This window comes from Chrysemys picta, chromosome 4 (genome assembly GCF_011386835.1).
Source record: "Chrysemys picta bellii isolate R12L10 chromosome 4, ASM1138683v2, whole genome shotgun sequence".
NCBI classification, from domain to species: domain Eukaryota; kingdom Metazoa; phylum Chordata; order Testudines; family Emydidae; genus Chrysemys; species Chrysemys picta.
The window spans coordinates 21,323,058-21,344,173 of record NC_088794.1 but is presented as its reverse complement, the minus strand read 5'-3'; the positions used below and the strand labels follow the sequence as shown (position 1 = coordinate 21,344,173).

The 21,116-nt window shown below is 50.2% G+C and overlaps 1 protein-coding gene across 2 annotated transcripts in view; it reads left to right on the top strand.

Moving 5' to 3' along the window:
• PRELP (proline and arginine rich end leucine rich repeat protein) overlaps positions 1-18,535 on the top strand; it is a 34,820-nt gene extending 16,285 nt beyond the window's left edge. For both annotated transcript variants that reach the window (XM_042849053.2, XM_005308271.5), the window contains exons 2-3: positions 8,911-9,865; positions 13,808-18,535. In XM_042849053.2, coding sequence (XP_042704987.1) covers positions 8,926-9,865; positions 13,808-13,983 — 1,116 coding nt within the window. In that variant the 5' untranslated portion in view covers positions 8,911-8,925 and the 3' untranslated portion in view covers positions 13,984-18,535. The remainder of the gene's footprint in view (positions 1-8,910; positions 9,866-13,807) is intronic.
• Positions 18,536-21,116: the final 2,581 nt, after the last annotated feature.

Below are 21,116 nucleotides of genomic sequence, written 5' to 3'. Positions count from 1 at the left end.
TTCAGGCCCAGGCGGGGAGAGGGGTGCTGCTTGGGAGGTGGGTGCAGCAGGGCGTGGGGCAATAGGGACAGGGGCAGGATGGGATGGGGGCAGCAGGGGACGGGGTGTAGCAGGCCATGGGGCAGCAGGGCATGGGGCAATAGAGAAAGGGGCAGGATGGCACGGGATGTAGCAGGGGATGGGGTGTAGCAGGCCATGGGGCAGCAGGGGATTGGGCAATAGAGACAGAGAGGCAGGATGGTACGGGGCGCAGCAAGGGCCAGGATGTAGCAGGTCATGGGATAGGATGGCATGGGGCAATAGAGACAGAGGGGCAGGATGGGATGGGGGTGCAGCAGGGGATGGGGCAATAGAAACAGAGTGCCTTTGTTTCTCATTCCTTATTTCTTATGGAGATCACAGATTGGGAATCTGCAATCTCTATAATATATTCATTTTGTGTAATGTTTAGACGAATTTAATACATTTATTTAGGTATTTTTAATTTTTATTCCAGTCTATTGAACAAGTCCCTATGAAATTATATGGAGGGGGGAGGGCGCAATTTTATGTTCTTGCCTCAGGCGCAAAAATAGCTAGTTACGGCTCTGCCAGGGGCAACCGAGGGACGGAGTGAAAGGAAAGGGTGTGGGGTGAGCCTGAGCCACTGGGAGCACAGATGCCATAGAGGGCTTCCTTAGCACTCAACATGTGCTCCGTAGCAGTGGTGGCAGAAGGACAGGAAGATACTGGGGTTGCTGAAGACAGCAGGCTGGGGGATATGGCACCCACTGTAAACTCTGCACCTAAATGGGGAAAAGATGAAGGAGAAATTTCTGTGGCATCTAAGTGGGGATCTGTGCCCCCGAACACCCATTTGCACGCACAGAAATACATGGTCTGTGCTTGCTGTTTACACGGCTGCTTTTCAAATCTGGGGGCTACGGTTTGTTTGCAGAAGGAGACACAGGCAGAGAGGGATGGATCGAAGAGCGACACTGGTGCTGCTGAAGAGCACAAGCACGGATTTTCTGTTACAATAACCCAGGAATTATCCAGCCAACTGATCCGAGCTAGTTTCCACCCAGGACACACCCCATCCATATGCATGAGTATAAAACCTTCCCTGCAGAAAAAGGCTGCTGCGGCTGAGTCCCCGGGGTTGGATTAGCCAGTGGTATGATGGCTCCAGCCCAGCACAGATACTCTGTTGTTTACATTCTCACTCCAAAACCTATGAGGAGAATTGGTCCTTAGCATCGGGTCTCTGTTTTTAAAGGTACTTTGAGGACATCCGAGTCTGAGCACTTGCCACACTCTCCTTTGTCCCATCACTGCTTTAAAGGCACGTCGGGTGCATGTTTAATATAAACTCGATTCTGCCATTTCAGCTCTCCAGCCCGGCTGAATAAAGGAAACCCCTGTTTTGTGTCTATTAGGGTTATCAAACCAGCTGACTGGGAGCCCTGTTTGGTCAACCCAACGGATGACTCTGATTAGCTGCCATAACTGATAGACAAAAGGGATGGCCAATGAGAGAGCTTGCTGTTCTTATTTTAGGTCTCCCTCTCTGTTTTAAAGGGACAAGCACATGCTCTGTCCTAGCCTGTTCGTCACAAATGCTAAATAGTTGTAGGTTGGGGAGGGGGGTGGTCATCAGGCGCACAAGAAGGAGTAGGAAGTTGGGATCTCAACCAAGCAGCAACGAATGGAGGGAGAGGCAGTAAAGAGAAACTTTATGACTGAAACAAACAGAAAATGATCCCTGGCACCACTTATTGTAACAAGCTGGTTGTGCACATCCCTGCCCCCTACTGGACAGAATCAGAACTGCTCGTCTGTGTATCATAGACCCTATTCTGCATGGAGCAAATGCTTCATCTCAGGTAACTGGGGACTGTGTTTCGGGCCATCTTTCCCCACTGTTGCACTGAAGGTCTAAATGGCCATGGAATGCATCTCAATGGCAACTTGAACTACTTTATTCAATTAATTTAACTCCTTTCCCATAGGCAGTTCGCAAGTTTCTTGAATATACTTGTTATTCAGGCAATGCACTGTTGAATTTTTTTGATAGGGATTGATGATAAATATTCAGAAAGCGAGGTGTTTTGCCTACTTGTGATTGGTCGGAAAGGTCACCTGCTATTGTTACTGCTCCCTGACTGGAGGCACTTGCATGCCAGTAGTTGGGAGTGCAAATCTAGTATTTGGTTTTTGTGAAAACTGGTGCATGTGACTTGAAATTCCTTCCTTGCTAACATTTAAGCCAGTAAATGCAATCACATGAATGTGGATGGAAAGCCAACACACAAGCATGGCCAAAGACAATTCAGTTAAACATCCAAACTTATTAGAGGCAACTATAAAGTTCGAAGTGGCCTCAGATTTGTTGAAACATCTCAAATTTCTGTCACATGCCTTCCTTTTGGAAGGTATTTTTAAGACCTGGCTGGAATATTCATTCCACATAACATTTATTGTGCATGTAGCTCCTTCTTGTGCCTGCGAATTGTTTGCAAATTGACCCAGTTTTCTATGAAGGTGTTTAATTTTTCGGAATAGTTTATGTGAACAAATTTCATCTTATGGGTTGTTTAACTGTTAAGCTCTTCATGGTGTGGGATTGGTCACCTGAGACACGAGGTAGCAGCTCAGATAGCAGGGTGTTGGTCATCTGAAATACATACAGTAGATAGATGCACAGTAGAGTAAACAGTGGAGTGGATTACAATAGGTTGATAGTATTGTTTCTGCTTGCTGACATTTTTATTCAGCTGTGACGTAGAGCAAATAATGAAGATGCTGCTTTCTGTGCTGAATTTCTGGGCCAATATTTGTATTGAAATGTGGATTCCTAAAAAATTTCAGAAATAAACCACCACTCCCTCATGCCCAGCAACTGGCATGACGCTGTGATAGGAGCAGAGCAAACATACTGGGTTTGTTCACAAAAATATTTGGAAACTTTGTTCCGTGTTATTCAACCAGTTCTGGTATGTTCACTTGAGTGACAGCCCTGTCCCCCGCCTCATGCCTCCCTCTCTCTCTGCTGGGTTCTGCCCCTGGGATCATTAACTCTTGAATAACATCACAATCAATTATCATGGAATGATGTCAACAGTTAAGCATGACAATTGGAGAGAGGCCTGAACCAAAATCCCAGCTCTGAAGAGACACAAGGAGGAAGTACGCATCCCAGCTTTGCAACTGGCTCCTCCCTCCATAACGGGCTAAACCAAAATCCCAAATCCAACCCTCCTCCCCACCCCACTCCACCCACCTACAGCCTTTGTGGTTTTTTAAATCCAGATCGGAATTTTGGAGTGGAGTCCCGGGAAACAGCTTCAGACAAGGGCGATGGGGTTGAAAAAACGAGCGTGTGTACTGTGCAGGTTAGGGGAAACCAGAGGTAGCCGGATGTAGGCAATATCCCTGTGATGAATTTGTCAGTTCTCTGAGGCATTCAATGTTTCCCCCTCTCCCCCACCCTTACCCAGACTATGGTGAACCTAATATCCAGCAGCTTCTCGAAATCCCCAAGCTGCCAGAACGTTGATTGAAAGCAGCAGGGCCGCAAGGGTTCTGCGGTTAAAGAGAGACAGATGGAAGCAAAGAGAAACAATCAGGAAAAAGAGGGGGTGGGGAAAGCCCAGAATCTCTTTGTGGAGAGAGTCAATTATTTAGAAGCCCAGGAATGCGTCCAGTCAGCTGGGCAGAGGTATTTCAAAGGGAGCCAAGTTGTCCATGGTCCAATGTGCCAGGAGCCCTTGGTGGAGGTTGCCAGCACGGAGGATGTTTCCCGCAGCTCTTGCTGCGTCTTCTCTAAGTCAGAAGGCTCAGCCTGGGCCAGGATGCAGTGCCAATCCTGCCAGTCGCGGGAGCTGTCTCTGGTGGTGTCAGGCGGAGGTGAAGAAGCTAACAGGCTGCCTGGGAAGCAATTTCCTTGCCGGAGAAAAGGGGCTGAAGGGCTTGTTTACCAGTGGGATTTTCCATTTCTCGACAAGCGCTGACAAACCTTTCCATTTCGCAGCCACGTGAGCCCTCGCTGCTGGCTTGTTAGCCTAATGCTGTTGACATTTCCCCGCTGCAGCCCGAAGGGGAACGTGACGGGCCTGTCTCGGGGCCTGTCTCAGCCCCTGTCTGCGCGGTTGGCATACAGCCAGCACCATCCCGCACTGGGCTCGTTGTGAAAGGCAAATGAAGTCTGTGTGCATACATCCCCCAGCGCCCAGACTCCGAGCTTTGTCTTTGCCAGGCTCCCCTGAAGTCCTGCCGAGGGCTGCGTGGCAGCGGCGCTGGGGCTGGGGTTAACAAGTGAGGTGGGATCCCGGCGCGGGTGGGGAGCGCCGCACATTTGAACGCACGAAATAAAGCGCTGAGCAGGATGGGGAGCACACATCTTGCTTTATTCATTCTTTACTCAAGGGGTTCTGCCTTCAGCCCTCTCTAAAGCCCTCCTCTTCTTCCTCTGGTCGCACGCCAGACCATTGGCAGTAGCTTAGCCAAGTTGCTGCCTCATCTGACTTACAGTGGGCTGCGAGGGGGCAAGTAAGCAGGAGTGGCACAGTGGATGTCCTTTCCATTCTCCCTCTGGTCGCTACTCCACCCAGCTGCACATCCTCCAGCTGTCTGGGGCTCAGGAAGGCTGTGCCGCTTGGTTTCATGCACATGATCTTCCCTAGGTGCTGCTACCTCCTTCCTTTGCCATTGGCAGCCTGGGAGAGAATTTGATCAGTTTGTCCCGGCTCCTCTTTCTATCCCAGCCTGGGATTCTCCCTCTGAAGCGGATGATATTTTTTGCTCATTGCTGCTAAGCTAGATGGACCCCTGGTCTGATCCAGGATGGAAATTCCTACGTTGTCTCTGTCTACATTGTCAATTACGTCTCTGTGCAAAACCATTATTCATAGGTTGATACTTGTCAGCCATAATCACTGGGCCTCTTCAGCCCTTCTATACATCACCTTAACGATACCACCCTGGGCTAATGCTCGTTGTAAAAAGATGAGACATGGAGGAGAAAGACAATGTGGTCTGATGGACTGACTGCAAGAGTGGGGAGTAGCGACTCCTGGGGCCTCTTCTTGGCTCTGCCAGTGACCCGCTGTGTGACCTTTGGCCAAGTCACTTGACCTTGCTATGTTTCAATGGCTTCATCTGTAAAATGGGGATATACTGATATGTGCCCACCTGCTTAGAGGTGGGGAGCAGGTCTGTGAGAATTGTACAGGTGGGATTTTCAAAGGGCATTGACCTAATTCATCTCCCGTTGAAGTCAGTGGAGCAGAGCTGAGCCAACGCTGAGCGCTTTTGAAAACCGCACGTTTAATGTTTGTAAAGAGCTATGCAAATGAAAAATGTTATATAAGTGCTAAGTATAATGTTATTACTGACACTGTTCCTTACCTACCTAGATGCTTACATGGCCCCATCATATAATATCAGAGGAGTTCCCAAACATTAGTGAATTCAGGCTCCCAGCCTCCTTGTAAAATATGATGGCTTATAACCCCCATTGTATAAACGGGGATACACAGAGATCAAGGGACTTGCCCATGGTCACACAAGGAGTCTGTGTCAGAGGTGGAAACTGAACTCCTAATCATAATACCTGGTCCTTCTACAGCCCTTATCATCAGTAGAAGTCAGTGTCATCATCCCTATTCTACCAATTAGGAAACTGAGGCACAGAGCACGGAAGTGACTTGCCTAAGAGTCACCAAGTAAACCAGTGGCAGAGCCAGGACTAGAACCCAGGTCTCCTGAGTCCCAGTCTAGTGCTCCAGCCACTTCTAAAAGCTTGCTTTTAAAAACACGTTGGACAAGCACCTGTCAGGGATGGTCTAGAGATTTGCTTGGTCCTGCCACAGCACAGGGGACTGGACTTGATGATTTCTCAAGATCCCTTCCAGCCCTACGTATCTATGATCTTGTGAAATCACACTGCTGTCTCTCAGAGCTCCTCCATTCTAGTCCAGTATGTAAGCACGAGACCATCCGTCCTTACCATCCCACCAGCAGCTGCTGGTCTGCTGCTATCATCATTTAGTCTATTTACGACTGATTCATTGACTTCTGGCACAGCCACAAAGCTAAACACGACGCATCGCGGTGCTATTTCCGCGGAGCGCGTTCTGAAGATGCAGTCCGTCTCTTTGGTGACACTTATAATGTTCCATCACGGTTCATTGACGGAAGTGTAGCCTCATAAGTGAATTATCACATGACCATGTGTCTTTATGATTCATGTAATCTACGGTGCAGGATTCGGTGCTGTCACTTGGTGGCACTGCAGTTAAAATATCTTTAAAAACTGAAGTGAAAGTATTGTTCAAAGCTGTTATGGATTTTTCGTGGTAGGAGGGCCAGGGAAGCCAAGAAAATATTCCTCATCCTTGCTATCTGTCATTCACATCCTAGCCACTGGGTATACTTTTCCCTTCCTCTCTATGCTTCTGTGTGCTACGTTATCCTTTGCCAAATAGATTACACTGTGCTGCTTGCTGCTTCGAGACCTCTACCTAGCTTCCTCCTCTCTAGATATTTAATCCATGAAATGACTGCAAACCCATCTCAACACACCAGTTCATAGTGAACCCCGTGCACTAGAAGTTGGTTTATGATGGGCCTTGTGGCATAGAATGTCATTTGTCAGACGTAGATCTAATGATCAAAGCCACAGATGATCCTGCTAGGAACGATGAGCCTCGTGCTTCAGGGAACAAACCAAGCATTAAACCGCCTGGGTTTGGGGATAAACTTTCTAGACTGTTCTCAGTGGTGGCAGATGACAGAACAAGGAGTAATGGTCTCAAGTTGCAGTGGGGGAGGTTTAGGTTGGATATTAGGAAAAACTTTTTCACTAGGCAGGTGGTGAAGCACTGGAATGGGTTACCTAGGGAGGTGGTGGAATCTCCTTCCTTAGAGGTTTTTAAGATCAGGCTTGACAAAGCCCTGGCTGGGATGATTTAGTTGGGGATTGGTCCTGCTTTGAGCAGGGGGTTGGACTAGATGACCTCCTGAGGTCCCTTCCAACCCTGATATTCTATGATTTCATACTTCATTATATAAGGGCTCCTTCCTCCCCCTCAGACACATGTATTGGAGGCTGTGTGTGTGCGTATTAACACACAACAGTTGTGTGTGTGTGTGTGTGTGTGTGTGTGTATGTGGTGGAGGGAGTGGGGTGAGGAGGAGGTGAAAAGAAAGGGTGAACTAATGCAGAGATGCACACACAATATATATATATAAAACATAAAACGAGATGGTCTTGAACAGATTTCCCTGGGCAGTACAGCTAATCTCTCTCTCTCTCTAGTCTGTTCCGGTGAGATGCCCCTGGATTACCCAGTCCCATATTACAGACCCAAAAGGTTCGGCGAAGACAAGCGTGTGAATTTGGGGGGTGTTTACCCGAGCTGGTCCCAAGCAGCGAGCCCCCTGCGGTTCACACGTCACCATCCATCACCCCGCCTGGCCTAAATCGCTGCACACTGTCACGAACTCTCACGAGGACAATGCCTCTGAAAGGCAACCCGCCGAGTGGCTTTTCATTGCTTTGTACAGCAGCAGGTTTTCAGGCTATAGCCCCCCCTGCAAGATGCCCAGGGCCTGCAGCTCCCCCCTAGATCTATGGATGAGCAGGCTGTTACTCCCTGGATCAGGCCCCTCATGCTTGTGTGCAGAACCTGTGGAGCAACGAGTGATGGGAATCACGCTTTGTGCAGTTGGCTCTGTAGCTCATTAATCTGTTCCGCTCACTAGGGGCCCATTTCACACAATGGCTTTTTGCTGTGATGTATTTCCCTGGGGTTTACTCCTGGAAGCAGTAATGTGACAGGAGACACTGAAAGGGGAAGGCACAGTGAACATCGGGGGGAGGGGAGGAAATGTGGCTTCAGAGCACTATTCTCATCCATGCCAAGGGGTCACAAATTCGGTTTCGTTTTGGAACGGAAGCTCCAGGAGAACGGGACCCAGTCCCACGTCAGTCAAACACAATGCACAGAGATGGACCCGAACGCCGGAGCCGTTTGCATTCGGCTCCAATATGATTTTACACGGCAGAGCACCCGGAGATTAAGAAAAGGTGCTGCTAGGTTCTGTGCTGAGCTCTTGTTCTAGCAGAGATGTGTTACGGGAGCGTTGGCTGGACTGGCAGGCCTGAAGGTGACCCACAAAATATATGGAGCCAGAATCTCAGCTGGCAATTCAAAGTAGCACCTGCGCTGACTGCAGTGCAGATATACCATTCCCACCTGCCATTTTATATTCCAGGAGCAATTTTCACCTCTGTCTGTTTGCAGATTATTCAACCTAAACCTCCCCCATTGCAACTTGAGACCATTACTCCTTGTTCGGTCATCAGTGCTGCCCCACTAATTGGCTAACCAGCACAATAGCGGACCCTGCGTAAGGAGGAAGGGAGGATGGTCTTGTTGCTGAGGGACTGGTCTGGGACTCAGGAGATTTAGATTCAATTCCCAGGTCTCTCACAAACTTTTCATTTCCCTGCCATTGCAGGGCAGTGGGCACTGGTGAGCCTTGGTCCTACCGGTTCTTGGCCTGCAGCACATAATGGTCTAATCTCCTGGGGGCTCCTTGGGTCTCATTTTGGTTGTTGGGTTGGTGTGCAGCTGGTGTTGGTGGCCTGGGATATACAGGTGGTCAGATTAGACTATCTGGTGATTCCTTCTGGTCTTAAAGTCTGTGACCCTATGACTTCCTGTGTGACCTTGGGCAAGCCCCTTGATCAGTCATTGCCACGGCTCCCCGTCTGGAAATGAGGGATAATTACTCTTCCCTGCCTGGTGGGGCATGGTGAGGGTAAACTGGTCAGCGTTCGTGAGGGGCTGATACAGCTGCGATGGGGGATACATAGTGCCTAGACAAGCCTCTTTTTAACAAACCCTGTTCTGCTCCCTGCAGGTGAATTGCTGGACCATGAAGGCAGCATTCAGATTGCTTCTCCTCCTCATCCTTGTGTTGATCTCTGAAGTGAACGGGCAGAGGCAGAAGCCTGCGCGGAAGCCCGCGCGGAAGCCCGCCCGCCCGACTCCCGAGCCAGTCGAGCCAACAGAGCTGCCTCCGCCCCTGCCGCCGGGCCCCCCCTCCGTCTTCCCGGATTGCCCCAGAGAATGCTTTTGTCCTCCAGACTTCCCCTCGGCCCTCTACTGTGACAGCCGCAACCTGAGGAAGGTGCCCCTCATCCCTCCCAGGATCCACTACCTCTATCTCCAGAACAACTTCATTGACAGCCTCCCGGAGGAGTCCTTCAAGAATGCCACGGAGCTGAGGTGGGTCAACCTGGACAACAACCGCATCAAGAAGTTGGACCGGCGGGTGATGGAGCAGATGGACAGCCTCGTCTTTCTGTACCTGGAGAAGAACCAGCTGAAGGAGGTGCCATCCTTCCTGCCGGTCAACCTGGAGCAGCTGCGTCTGAGCAGGAATCAGATCTCCAAGATCCCCTCTGGGGTTTTCAACAAGCTGGAGCACCTGGTCCTCCTGGACCTGCACCACAACAAGCTGAGTGATGGAGTCTTCAACAAAAACACCTTCAGGGGGCTCAAGAACCTCATGCAGCTAAACCTAGCTCACAACATCCTGCGGAAGTTGCCTCCTGGGCTGCCCAGTGCTGTCCACCAGCTCTTCCTAGACAGGAACAACATTGAGGACATCCCCGATGACTACTTCAAAGAATTCCCCAATCTGGCCTTCCTCAGGCTCAACTACAATCAGATTTCTGACAAAGGGCTGCCCAAGAACTCCTTCAACCTCAGCAACCTGCTGGTGCTGCAACTGGCGCATAATAAGCTCACCACCATGCCCTTCATCAACCCCAGACTGGAGCACCTCTACCTAAACGACAATTCCATTGAAAGTGAGTTGGGGGTAGCAGGTCGGCAGGCCTACGTGGCCGTGGCTGGGCCTGGAGGGAGCAGACGTACCCCAGGGACAGAATTCTTTGCATCGGGAGATTGTTTCTTTCAGTGTGAAACCCACCCACAGGGTTCCACTCCCTTCAAAACACGACTTGATGCTTAGAATGGGTTGGTGGCCCTTTTACATGGGTGCGTGGGGCCAGGTGGTGGAAGGGCCTGTGCTTAGGAAAAGGATGGTCCAAAGTACTACTCAGCATTTCCTGCTTTGCCACAGATTTTTCCCATATGATCCTGGACAAATCACTTAGTCTTGTCATCTGTAAAATGGGGATCAGACTTCCCTACCTCCCAGGGATAAACGCATTAAAGACTGTGAGGTGCTCAGATACTACAGTGATGTGGGGGGCTCACATATGCACCTAAGATAGATGGAAACAATACAGCTTAACTTTCTGGGTGTTGAAGCTAGCAGGGCTACAGGATGCAGAGGGGGACAAAGGGAGAACAGGGCTATGCTGGTGAGCACCTCTGCAAATCCATCAGAGACAGCTTCACACAGATTTAGGCGAAGAACAGCGATTTCATGGGACAGGTGCCAGGCCATGAAATGCATAAACACAGCAAATGTAGGAATAACAAAGGCCTGTTCCCAGCAGACCCAGATGTTTGTGCTATCGGAGCTCTCACCACCTGCTGCCCTGGTTGAAAACATCTGCAGGGATGCAAGAATGCAGAGCTCCTTCCAGAAATTCTCTGCATGCAAAGGAGGGACACACACAGAAACCAGCCCAACTCCTAATATTTCGGGCTGCAGAGTGGGCTGATGGAGTTTTGGTAGCAGAGCAGCATAGGGGATTATACACCTGTAAATCAGTAGTCCCAAAACTGTAGTTAAAATCTAAATACCTTTATGGCTAGCAGTTTATGACAGCTATGCCCATAGACTGTCACATTAGTGAAAGGACCAGGGGAACCCATTGATAATAGCAATGAAGGATGTAACCTCAAAGTCCTTACTTAGGAATATCTCCCCCTTAACTTCAATGAGAGTTTTGTCTGAGTAAGGACTTCTAGATTGGACCCTTATATGCCAAAATGGTCCACCACTGAAGAACAGCCATCTCTGAGGTGGAACATGGCAACTGTAGTGGTCAAGGGAAGCGGCAGTAGAGTACGGGTATCCAGCTTATGAATACACTGGGGTTTGATCCTGGGGTTTGATCCAAAAAACGAAGGGAGGAGCAAGCAGTTTCAAGGTGGAGAACCCTAGTGGAACTAAGTTGTCATCACTGAACGTCAGCAGTGCCAGGAGAAAAGGATAAGGAGACAGAAGGGCCCAATCTAGGCCTTGCTTAAGTAGCTGGACTGGCCCACAGGGGACTAAAGAACCATCAGCAACCGACAGGAGCCCCAAAAAGCCAAATAAGGGCCAATTTGGGCCAAGTTTTAACTAGGGGGGAATTCGGGGTCAAGTTGCTGACTGATCTGTGATGTAGTTAGTCAGCACAGCTATGGTATACTAGTTAAGGCAGTATATGCTGCAGGTTAGAGAGAGACCCATGTTCCATTCCCCTGTGCTGCCAACTGTCGGCATTTTATCCTGAGCCTTGGGACATTTGGTGGCTTTTCTAAGTCTTCAGCTCCGGGAGTCATGTATTCAGTGAGAATCTCTGCTTTTATTTTCTTTAAAAGCAAGTTTCTAGCCCTCGTGGTGGCAGAGAAAAGCCTGAAACGTGCTCCCCTAAAGGGCTTGCAAACAGAAGGCAAACAGAAAGAACCCAGCCATTTTTTTGATGTCTTGGGTTTTAAGCCAGTCTCCTGACTTTGGGGGGCCTGGATCATCATTTTTGAAAGCCTGAGGTTGGCAATACCGTTTTCCCATTGTAAAGTATTTCTTTTCTCCCTTTCATAAAGTGCCACGGTATTTCTCACCTTTCCCTTGTTAAGCACAGATTACTCTGGGAGCTTCCTGACAGAACTCATTCACCTCTGTCTCCAAGGCCACCCCACCATAGCACCCTTCTCTCTGCCCCACATCACTGATAGAGACACTATAGAAGACATTAGGAAGTGCAGATGCAATCTGAGGCCTAGTCTTCACTTACCGGCTGGTCCGGCGGCACGCCATCGATGTTCTGGGATCGATTTATCGCATCTGGTTAAGACGCGATAAATCGATCCCGGATCGATCCCGGAAGTGCTCACAGTCGGCGCCGGTACTCCAGCTCGCCGAGAGGAGTACGCGGCATCGACGGGGGGAGACTTCCGGCCGCGTCTGGACCGCGGTAAGTTCGGACTAAGGTACTTCGAATTCAGCTACGTTATTAACGTAGCTGAATTTGCGTACCTTAGTCCGATTTGGGGACTTAGTGGGGACCAGGCCTGAGAGCACCCCAGACACCATGCAATCGCAGCAGAGCCCTGGGATCACGGCACACACAACATAAGAAAAATAGACATGAAAATAAGCCCCAGAATAACTACTCACGGCTAATGCTCTCTCTAGCTCCAGGGTTTTCCTGCCTCTTGTGATGGCTTCATAATGGCAGCAATGATTAGCAATACTTTGGGCTATTTTTATAGCTACCTACAGGGATGGGAGGAATTATAGCTTGCTGTTTCCTGGAAAATCACCCAATCAGGAATATTCTTAGGCCGATGTGAGTGAGTCCCCAGCTGCGATAGCCAATTAGAAGACATGAGGGGTGGTGACTACACCTTCTCGGTGGCCTGCTGGAGTGCTCACTTGTTGCAGGACGTCTCATTGTTTGCTGGAGTTAATGACAGAGTGGAATCTCCAATGCCTGGCTGACGTTTTGAAGGCTGGCTTTGGAGCTCCGCTGGGGCTATGTGTGCTCAGATGATTTGGTGACGCCAACGGCTGATATAAGATTCCTCTGGTGGAATCGTAAAAGCCATGGGGGCTGAAGGGCAGAAGGACTGGAGTTTGCAGCTGGATAGCCAGGAGAGGTGAGAGGATCTTTAGTAAATCCAAGCACGCTGGACTGATGAAACCTGCTATGTCTGTAGGGGGAGGAGGTGCCACATGAGGGAAGCCATGTCATGCAGGAGCTAACAGATTGGGTGAGCATGTAGGTTGGTTTGACACATGGAGCTTGGCGAGATGATCCACCACCTGGGACATTGAATTCAACAACAGTGGTCCAGGGATCCCTATGTTTTGGTAGACAAAAGGAGACTTGGGATGCCCACATGGCTAGAGTTAGGGTGACGTGCAGCTCAGTGCTTGCAGATCCCCGCTGACAGAAGGACAGGCAACTCTGCTCTCTTGCTCTCCTTTGATAGAGAGGTATGTCTTCAGACAGGTTGAGGTCCTGCCTCCTAGTCCAGGGGCACAATTCCCACCCATGGAATGAATCCCGGGTGCAAATGTGAGTCACTGTACCTCTGCCACCCGATTTCCCCCGGGAGTCAGCTAGTTAGAACAAGGACTTAGAGTTGCACCCAAAATCCATTGATGGGTGCAATACTCTAGGTGCAAAAATGCACCCACAAAGAAGGAGAAAGTGTGCCCCCATTTGCACCTAAACCGATACGTATTTCCACTGTAGCATCAGCACCTATTTACTGCAGTGATGTGCTCTATCAATAAGATAGATGCATAGTTAGCTCGTCCCAAGAGAACGGACATACCCAAGGAGATACAGGGGTAAAGAGAGGAGCAGCGGAACCCTCCTCTTCCTTTGGTGCAGTGAGAGCGCCCTCTTCTGTTTCAATCTTCTTTAACTACGGGATGGGGTGGTATGCACCAGAGACAACAAAACAGATCTCTTGCAAGCCCCTTAAGCACTAAGTGTTCACTGAACACCATAGATGGGTGGATGGATGGGTGTGATGTAGAGTAGATAAACTCTCAGCGTCTCTCGCCTGGAATCAAATAAGCTCTTCCAACCCATGCCATGCTCTCTCTTCCCCTGCAGAAATCAACGGGACCCAGATTTGCCCCACCGCCCTGGTCACCTTCCAAGACTTCTCCTCAGATCTAGAAAACGTGCCCCGGCTCCGCTACCTGCGCCTGGACGGCAACCAATTGAAACCTCCCATCCCCTTGGACCTCATGATGTGCTTCCGGCTCCTACAGTCAGTCGTGTTTTAACTCTCCCAGCAGTGCCACTCTCCCGGGACTTCGGCTTTGCGCAGACAATTGACTCCAGTCTATGTCAGACACTTGGAAAATATCTTGTTCCCCCATTCAACCCACCCCACTCACCCCTCAACGCTCTGTCTCCTCTTCCTCCCCCCTCTCTTTCCTCCTTCCTCAGCTGCAAGGAGCCCCGCCGCCGTTAGGTGCAGCACAGTACCGCCCTGTGGATGCTGCATGTATCTTATAGGAGTGCACTTCCTGTCGGATACCTGTAGTGCCCACACAATGGCACTATGCCACAATAAGCATCCAAGGCCTTCGTGTAAATGGGGCCCTTTCACGCCTACCCTTTAGGTCAAAGTCAGAGAAGAGGTGCCTGCTCAAATGCCACCCACTTATACCCAGCATGCAACTGCCTTTCCTTCCCAGGTCTGTATCTCTTCCAGTCATAGGAACCATCTCCAGGTGGACCTGATCTTTGTAGGTCTATCAGCATCTCCTCCCAACTCCAGCAGACGGTGGTACGTGAGCTTTGTTTTGGGAGCACCCAGTGATGGAGGGGCTGTCTGGCAGATGGGAGGGGCAGGGGGCCTGGAACTGGACAATGATCCGAGGCAATTATAGCTGCTTTATGAGACAAGGCGATTTCATCCCCAAAGCTGCAATATCTGGCAAAATAACCCAAGTTGTCTTGGGCACCGAGATCCAGTTCAGGTGCTTCTCTTCCAAGGGCACAGAATTCATTCGAGGTGGGCGTTGGGAATCCAGGTCAGGTTCTACTTTTTTCCAAGTCCTCTCCTTGGCCAAAATTGGTGCAGCTCACACTTCACTGTGGACGATCCTAGGGAAACCCAATGGGTTTGCTCAGCCATTGTGTCTTCGGGCCACATTGGCGCTGGACTCACCCACCAACTTCATGCCAATGAAAGCTGATGAAACCTCAGAGGTTCCCCACTGAGCAGAAAATTCTGGGTACAGACACCATATAGGCATGTGGCAGGCATGCAGAGCCCTTGGGTGGGTTGAATGTATTCACATGGAAGAAAATTCATGCAAACAAGCAACTTCCTCAACCACATGGCAGCTTCTTGCTGCACCTTGCTGGATTCTATCGCAATTCATGGCAGCCAGGGTTACCAGCAGGTCCCCATCGCCAACTCAGATAGACCCCATAAGGAGTCCCCATAAGGTCCCACATTAAAACCCTATGGATTATAGGAATCCTGGTGGAGTACCCCTTTCATGTACGCACACACCAGTCTGCCCTTGTGTCAGAGCAGTATGGGCATCAGCCATCACTGAGAACTTTTAAATCACGATTGGATGGTTTTCTAAAAGCTCTGCTCTAGGAATTACTTTGTGGCAGTTCTCTGGCCTGTATTACCCAGGAGGTCTGACTAGATGATCACAATGGTTCCCTTCTGGCCTTGGAATCGATGAATCTATGAAAAACCACAAAGAGGGTGGTTTTTGCTCTGGCTGGTGACCTGCAGCCGGGTCCTTCCTAATACATGCGGCTACTTTGATTCCAAAAGATGGTTTCGAGACCAAGAGTAACTCCTCGAGCCCAGAGCTTAGGGTAGTTTGTGAGGCTTGGGTCTGCAATGGGGCTAGCTAGAGAGACATCTCAAGGCGAGGGGGAGATGGATTAACTGTGGCTCTACACATTAGGGACAGCTTGTGATGTCATGGCACTGCAGCACTCCTGCATGATGGGGTTAAGTCCAGGAGCTGGTGCTGAAGGCTGGACATTGCTAGGGCCCTGGATTTTGCATTGGTAGAGCAGAGAGGTCCTCATTCTGGGAAATGGGGACAATAGGGAAGATCTGTCTTGAAAGCACCACCTTTTTGCAAGCAGACAAATGCTTCCTCTGTTCCATTTATGGGGCACCACAGTGACACCCAGTGGCCAGAGAGGGTAATGTTGGCGGGCAGTCCTAGGTTTCCCAAAGATCGACATTGTTCCTGTTTAAAGGTAGCTGGTTACGTTAATTCCATTCATTCCCTTTGGGTGGATCTGACCTGAGCCATTTGTCTTATTTAAAGCTGGCAGGTTAGAGTAATGCCCGGTGCATTGTGGGGATCCCTGCTTCACATTCAGAGACGTCAATCCGGATTTAGTCCGGCAGAAGTGAGAATTGTCGTAAGCTACAGTCCCCCCAGCTGTCCACTTGGGAGTGCATATAAGTACAAGCGATGTCGTTACACCCTGAGATGGGCCTGGAGCTCTTGGGGGACCAGAACGATGGTGAGAAAGCTGCAGCTTCCCCGGACACTCCCCATCAGAATGAAACACCCTCTGCCCATCCCCCTCGCTCCCCAGAAAACCACTTGCAGGGGGAGCAAGAGGAGAGAAGAGAGATGTGAAGAACAGAAGAAGCTGCCCAGCCCACTGGCACCGCTTGCTTTAGCGTCTTCTTCTCACCATCTCCTGCTGCCCTTCACGCCCTTCCTCCGGAGTCCTCCAGCATCCCATCGAAGGTCTCTATCGCCTTTCTTCAGACCCTTCACTCGCCTTCCCCAGTCACTTATTCCCTCCTGCCCTGTCTGGGTGAGGGCTCTGCTCAAAGTCCCTGCTTCCCCCCCCCCCCCCCAAGATTCCTCTGAGGTTTTGAAGCAGCGTGAAAAAGTCTCTCTTAGTTTGTCGATCCTGTTCGCCAACTTCAAGCCTTAAGTCCCAGGGCCAGATCCTTCAGCTGGTGTAAATTGGCTCTGACTTCAGTGGAGCTGCACCCATGGACTCCAGCTGAGAATAGTGCCCTCTTTATCCCTGGGGACTCCATTGAGCTCTCTTCCCCTCTGTGCAATGGATGCTTTGATCTTTGGTGGCACACATTGCATCCTCTCCAGCACTATGTGGGGCAGCACCCAGTGTTGCCTGCTGAAGCTCAGAAGGTGTCTAACATGCGTCGGGCACAGTAGCAGTATTGCCACAACCTAGTGCCAACTACTGCATGTGGCCCAATGGGCAGAATGAGGCGTTACTGTGTCCTGAGTGGTTTTGCTGTTCTGCTCTGCACAGGACGTAGGTTTTCAATGATTCCTCCCCCCGAGACTCCATCTGCGTGCTGCTGGGTGACACACGCTCAGCTCGGATCTTGTGGCCTGGTTCCTCTCTCCCATAGACGAATCCCTTTACACATCTCAGCAACGAAGTGCATTCGCCAACTCGGTGGCCTGCTCACCTCAGTGACTCAAATCCCTCTGGATCCCTGCGATTTGCTCTGCCTCTGGTATTAGGCTCCTCGGCGTGATCTAAGCATGCGCAGCAAAACAGGTCCAGTCTTTCTCTCCCTTACCCCTGTGCCGCTCGCTTTGAACTCAGCAGGATTCTGTGTGGGGTAATGGAGAGCAAAATTGGGCTTGTGGCTGTAAGCGACGTCCCTAAGGCTTGACTCTCCCCCAGTCCCCGCCTGTGAATCCATTTGGGCTCCTCGTCTTGGCAGATCTTTGGATGTGAATTGGCAAAGCTCCATGCACTTTAGTGGAGCAGAGCTAGCGGGGGTTCCGGCTGATTGGTCTTTCCCCCTTCACACTGGGACTCCTTTTGACTTACAGCTGCATTGCCTCCATCTTAGCAGCTGGAAGGAGCTGGGGTGTCATGAGCCACCAGTGTGTGTCTCTCTCTCTCTTTCTGTATTGCACACAGCAACACAACACCGTCATATCACTCCCAAGAAGTGTCTCTCTCTCCTCTTCTCTCTCTCCAATACTCTCCCTGCCCCCCACCACATACACCCCTTTCCTTTACCTCCCACCAGGTCTCTAGCTTTGGCATTGCTGGGTAAGACGTGCCCATTACGCTAACCCTCTCACCATCTCCTCTTCCTATCCTGCCCTGCTCTCGGTCTGGTTTCCCTTTGGCTCTCTCTGTAAGCCTATACGGCCCTGTGGAACTGCACAGATTGAACTCAGTAGCCGACGGTATATGTGCAACCCCCTCTTCCATCCAAAACCCCCCACTTCGGCCCTCAAAGCCAATGGACTCCCATTTACATCAATGGGCTTTGACCACGTCCTTAGTGACCAGACAGCCCCATTGTCCCCTGGACACGTCCTCCCAGGAGCTCCTGTTGGAGGTGCATGCTCGGAGTCAATTATTTTAACAGCAATGCAGGCGTGAAACTTGCTCTCCTACCTATGTCCGCGGGGCCAGATTCAGATCTCAGTGACGCAGGGGTAACTCCACAGTCACTCCGTTGATCTCAGTTGAGTTGCTTTGGATTGTGACATGTAGAATGTGATCTCCTGGTCTCTCTCCTAGCCTACCTTGCATTATGTTTCATTCTCGGTCGCTTTACAGAACCAAACACCGCTTGTACCTTTTTCATTTTGAAAAAAAAACATTGTTTTTTTTTTGAGGAGCTTATTTTTTTTATTCTACTCCCAGTTGTTATATGTACGGTTCTCTCCTCCTTCGCCACTGCATACATAGGGGTCTGGGTTTCGTTTCTTTCTGATTTTCCGTGTTTATGTTCTGGACCAATTGAGGATCGTTTTTTAAAGGAAAAAGAATCTGTTTTAAATCGGTGTTTATAAACAAATAAACCCACTAGCAATTGTCTCCCTTGAATTCAACCAAAATGTGAACCCTCTGTGAGAAGAGGAGGTTTTTAAAGGCACAGATGGGAGTTAGATATCCAGCTTCCATTGCAAATCGATAGGAGTGATCCATGAAAATCAGTGGGAACTAGATGCCTTAACTCTCCTTTGTGCCTTTCAAAATCTACCTGCCACGCTCCAGGGATGAGCTCCCAGTAAGCAGTAGAGAGACTGTTAAGATCTACTCATTCCCTCCACAAACACTGTGAAAATTGCAAATTCCAGGCAGGTATTTTTAATGAAACCCTCGTCTCCAAATGTTCCTCAATGGGATTTATTGGGTTTGATTGGTTTCAACATTAAACCTGGAAACCCTATGTATATATTTATATATCTATATGTGTATATATACCGGTACACTGTACCTATATAGCTATATACATACAGTAGCTCTCAACTGATTTTAGCTCAATGGTATTTTCACTTCTCCTCGCCCGTGGCAGTGAAAATAAAACGATTCAAAAAGAAACCTGGAAGTGCGGTCAGAAAATGCTGCCTAGGGACCTGTTAGCAACTGATGTACTGATTATTTAGTCACTCCAAGGGTTCTCTCGGATGGTGCCCATCGCACTGGTGTCTGGGTACCGCTATGAAGTTCAGGGTTAGAGTCTCTGCCCTGCCTTCCTCTGCTTCCTTTGGGCCACGCTGCCAGAGGTGAGAAAGAGAAATCTAACCCTAACCCCCCAACTGGGGATATCCCCAGGGTAAGGAAGATCCCAGCAGGCATAGCCTAAGCAACCATCTCTGCAGGGCAGGCAGAGGTGTGCCCAGACCATGATTTGCTCAAGCGATCCTCACCTGGTGGATGGGTACTCAGGGCGCAGCCAACTGATGCAAATTACAGCAGCCACCCCAGGCTGTTCTCAGCTGGGCCAGGGTTGAACAGAGAATCAGTGAGTTGTAAGCAGCTCCCAGGTGGGCCCCTCCTTCCTGCTGTGCCCAGCGGAGAGTCTGGGCCTCCGTCTTTAGAAATACCCTCGTTGTCTGGCCCATTTGCACATGCAATTACCACAGACAGTCCCAGGGAAGTGCAGGGACCTTCAGCACTGAAGCAAAGACTTCTACCACTTGAACTAAAGGACAAACTCCGCTAGCTGGTAGGAGTTTGTTGCCCTCTCCGTGGGCCACGTGCTGACGGCAGAGGATGCATGCACTTTCCAAGCGTGCGACACTTGCCAGTTCGGGGTGCGAATGCCTGTGTGGTTGTGAAAGTCGGGGCGGAGCTGCCCTCAGTTCATGATCACAACCCTACTGGGGAAGGAGCGTTTGTGCAGGGAATGCACAGTAGAGGTATGTGGAATGGGTGTTGGGAGGAGAGATTGTGTCTGTCTGGCTGTCTAGGTATGTGTCAGCTCACAAATGATATGGATATGTGTGGGGTAAGTGATTGTGACTGGCTGTGTGTGTATGTGTGGGGGGCATGTGCATGGGAACAGAATGGGTGTGGGCTGCAGTTTATCTTTCTGCCCATTGCTATAGACTCAAAGCTCATCAGAGATTGTCATGGAGGCATGAATCATAAAGGGGTGGGCGGGGGTCCGTGGGTGAGTGTGTGTGTGTGTGAACGCATGTGCCTAGACGTGGCGCTCCATTCACGTGTGTGTTGGCAGGGAGGCGTGTCCGTGGGTGCAGAGTGGGTGCAGCTAGCCTCATGCTGATCGCCGCAGGATAAAATCGGACTGTTTTAGATTGTGATCAGCGCGTGAATCGTAAACTCTCTGGTGTGCGTATGTGAGCGAGACAGAGGGAGAATTACCTTGCCACCCCTCTAGGCAGGACAGCCCTGTCTCCTGCAGGATATCAATACCGCAAAAAAAAAAAAAAGGGGGGAGGGGGATCATTTCTTTCCCTCCCCCCACCCCTGCAAACAGCAGCCTCTTGGGGCTCAGAAGAAAGTGGGGCGGTAACTTGTGAGCTCTCCAGCCGTGTTAGCAGGCATCAAGGGGAATGCGGGAAATCTCCTAATTAGCCCTAGTGGATTGCTGGTGATCCAGGGGACGTGGGCATGCCACATGGGGATGGGAACATCAAAGGCATTCCCAGGGCTCACAGGGCGTTTGATATCCGGGGAGGGAGGGGTGTCATTGCAGTGGGGAGTCATCGAGCCTACAGAGAGAAGAGAGAGATTCTAAAATATGGGGCCTGGTGCAAGGTGCATAACGAGACTAATTACAAACCACGGTCCCCATCCTATCAGTGGGTGCACAAGCATGGAGTCCCAGTGCCTCTCACTGTCTGGGGTCTTATCTCCATTATCTCCCACCAGTGTAATGCAGCCATCTCTGGGGTGGTGGGTGGCAGTCAAGCAGCAGCCAAGTGGGGGAAAAGAAATAGTCCTCGGCAAACCTCGACTCCTTTGGGAAAGCAAGGGGGCAGAGCAGAGCTGTCGTGGGTTTGAATTCAGCTAGAATTCCTCCCGAGAGTTCTTGCTGCATCCTGGGCCTTCTCCAGTTCCCCGCTCCTGTGGCATGGGCTGTGGCTTTCAGCCTACCTCTAGCCCTTTGTCTGGCAGTGGTTTAAAATCGTCCAACCTACAGGAAATG